This window comes from Triticum aestivum, chromosome 3A (genome assembly GCF_018294505.1).
Source record: "Triticum aestivum cultivar Chinese Spring chromosome 3A, IWGSC CS RefSeq v2.1, whole genome shotgun sequence".
In the NCBI taxonomy this organism is placed as follows: Eukaryota; Viridiplantae; Streptophyta; class Magnoliopsida; order Poales; family Poaceae; genus Triticum; species Triticum aestivum.
The window spans coordinates 730,493,150-730,495,445 of record NC_057800.1 but is presented as its reverse complement, the minus strand read 5'-3'; the positions used below and the strand labels follow the sequence as shown (position 1 = coordinate 730,495,445).

Sequence of the window (2,296 nt, the reverse complement as noted above, 5' to 3'; positions counted from 1 at the left end):
TCAAGCGGCCCGCAGTAGCGGGCCCCAACCTCTAGTCCTCTTCATAGGGCTTACTTTTTGGTGCCATGAGAAAGAGCCTACATGTGATGTCATGAGAAAAGAGACTACAGATTAAGAACGAGGCTCCGTTGCCGCGGTTGGAATCTTTTTGTGGTGAAAAAGTAGTGGATGAGATAGGGTGTGTCTAGGGCACATTTAGATATGCCCTAGTTATTGCACATCTAAGTGAGTGAATTCAAGCACAAAGAGAAAAAGAAAAGAAAAAGGAAATATCCACACACGAATCTCGACGTAAGATCAATGACATAAAACTTAGATGTGCAATACTTATGGCACATTTAGATGTGCTTTAGCAAAACTGGATGGGATATTAGGGGCTATTATTGGAGACAGAAAACACGATTCCAAATCGGATTTTGATACCCAACTGGTGATATTTGTCAAACATGCCAACATCAGCAATCAATTAGAACAATCAACCAGATGTGCCGGCTTTTGGGAGCTATCTCAGTTCTGAAGTCAAAAGCAACAGACCAGCAATACCAAACACGAGTATTAGTGCCTTACATGATGAGCATGGATAATTCATTTACGCGGAGATTTATTTTGTCGTCATACTTTATTCTGCACTATAACATTTTACATCATGCCACCTTCCCAAACCCAAACACAGAAATGATGTAACGAAACTAACTTCAAAGAAAGGAAATGGGATGTGGCAGCATCATGGAACAATCTTCAAAACCTTCATCTTATCAATCCATGCGTTGAAGGACTTGGCCGTGTTACGGAATCCAAGGAATCCATGCTCCTTGCTCTTGTTCATGCTATCCAAATGCTCACACTTGACATTGAACACGGCATCGAGGAACCACCAATTGGCAATCTCTTGGAGCTCAGTCGTGACAAGCTCGTTCTCCTGGAGGATCTCTGCCCACACCGCCTCCTTCCCGGCCATGGCGTCGGCGAGCATGAACCGGCTGTCCTCTCCCTCGTATCCCGCCCACTCCACCCCGAATCGGTCAGCCACCATCGGCCAGAGCTGCTTCCACTTGTATAAATCTCCATTGCTGCAATTGAAAGCCTCGTTCCTTGCCAACGGATCGATGGCTGCCCAGATCTCCTGCTCGGCGACAAGATCCGCGTCGGAGGCGTCGCTGAAGCCCTCCCATGCAACCCTGCTCCCAGGCCACCTCAGCATGGCGCCCTCCTTGCGGCAGATGGCGGCATAGACGGATAGGCTGGCCACGACATTCATGGCACTCCGGGGAGAGAACCCAAAGACCACGGAGGGACGGTGCACAGACCAGCTGACGGCGCCGTCGCGGCGGGAGACCTCCTCAAAGAGGACGTCCTCCTGGTCGTAGTAGAAGTTGGGGTAATCGAGGCGGGGCATATCCTCGGTGTAGGGCGGGTCTGGGACGGGGATCTTGCCGATGGCCTCGTACGGGCCGATGTAGTGCTTGCGGCCGGTCTGGAGGCAGACGTGGGCGAGCGCGGGGCAGCCCGGGACGAGGACGGAGAGCACGTTCCGGAGCATGGCGGAGTTGGCCTCCCGGTTCTGAGCCTCCGTCGGGTGGCTGGACCACGCAGCGTAGAAGACATGGGTGATGTCGGTGAGCGGCTTGAGGGCCTCCGCCACGGCGACAGGGTCGGCCAGGTCCAGGAGCAGATGCGTGACGGCGGGGGAGGGCTGCGGGGACCAGGGAGGGAGCGGGCGACGGGAGACGGCGTACACCTTCCAGGGCCCGCCGGGGGTGTCGTCGCGCGGGAGTATGTCGATGAGCGATGTGCCGACGATGCCGGTGGATCCGATGACGAGGGCGACGCTCTGGAAGGAGAGCTCGGTGCGCTCCTCCTGGCTCTTCTTGACGGCGCCCACCGCGCCCGCCCACCACCAGCTCATCGCGGGAGTCAGCTAGGCTAGGCTACTATGGCTCACTCGGCACTGAAGCTCACGTATAGGCACAGCACACGCTCGAAGCCTTGGTTGCTTGCATTACAACGGAGGACTCTGGTCATTTTATACACTATATAGTATGAGCTAGTACGTACGCAGTGACGCACGCGTCGTGGCATCTGGAAGAAGGCAATTGCCCTACAACAAGAAGATAGACTAGCAACAACACAAGATAGTTCTAGGTGGCAGCATTATTCAACGACCAGTGCTACGTGTTGGACTGCTTTCCTCGTCACGCGTGAGCGTTCTTGTTGTTTTTCTTGTTCAGATCCACGTGTTTCTTTCTTGTGATGGCGGCATGGGTGTCCAGGGCGGTCGGGAATTTCTTTTGAAAAA

General features: G+C 53.8%; 1 protein-coding gene across 1 annotated transcript; it reads right to left on the bottom strand.

Moving 5' to 3' along the window:
• Positions 1-555: 555 nt before the first annotated feature.
• Positions 556-2,002, bottom strand: LOC123063559 ((S)-8-oxocitronellyl enol synthase ISY1-like). Its single transcript, XM_044487366.1, has one exon. The coding sequence runs from the start codon at positions 1,904-1,906 to the stop codon at positions 725-727; it is 1,182 nt and encodes a 393-aa protein (XP_044343301.1). The 5' UTR covers positions 1,907-2,002; the 3' UTR covers positions 556-724.
• Positions 2,003-2,296: the final 294 nt, after the last annotated feature.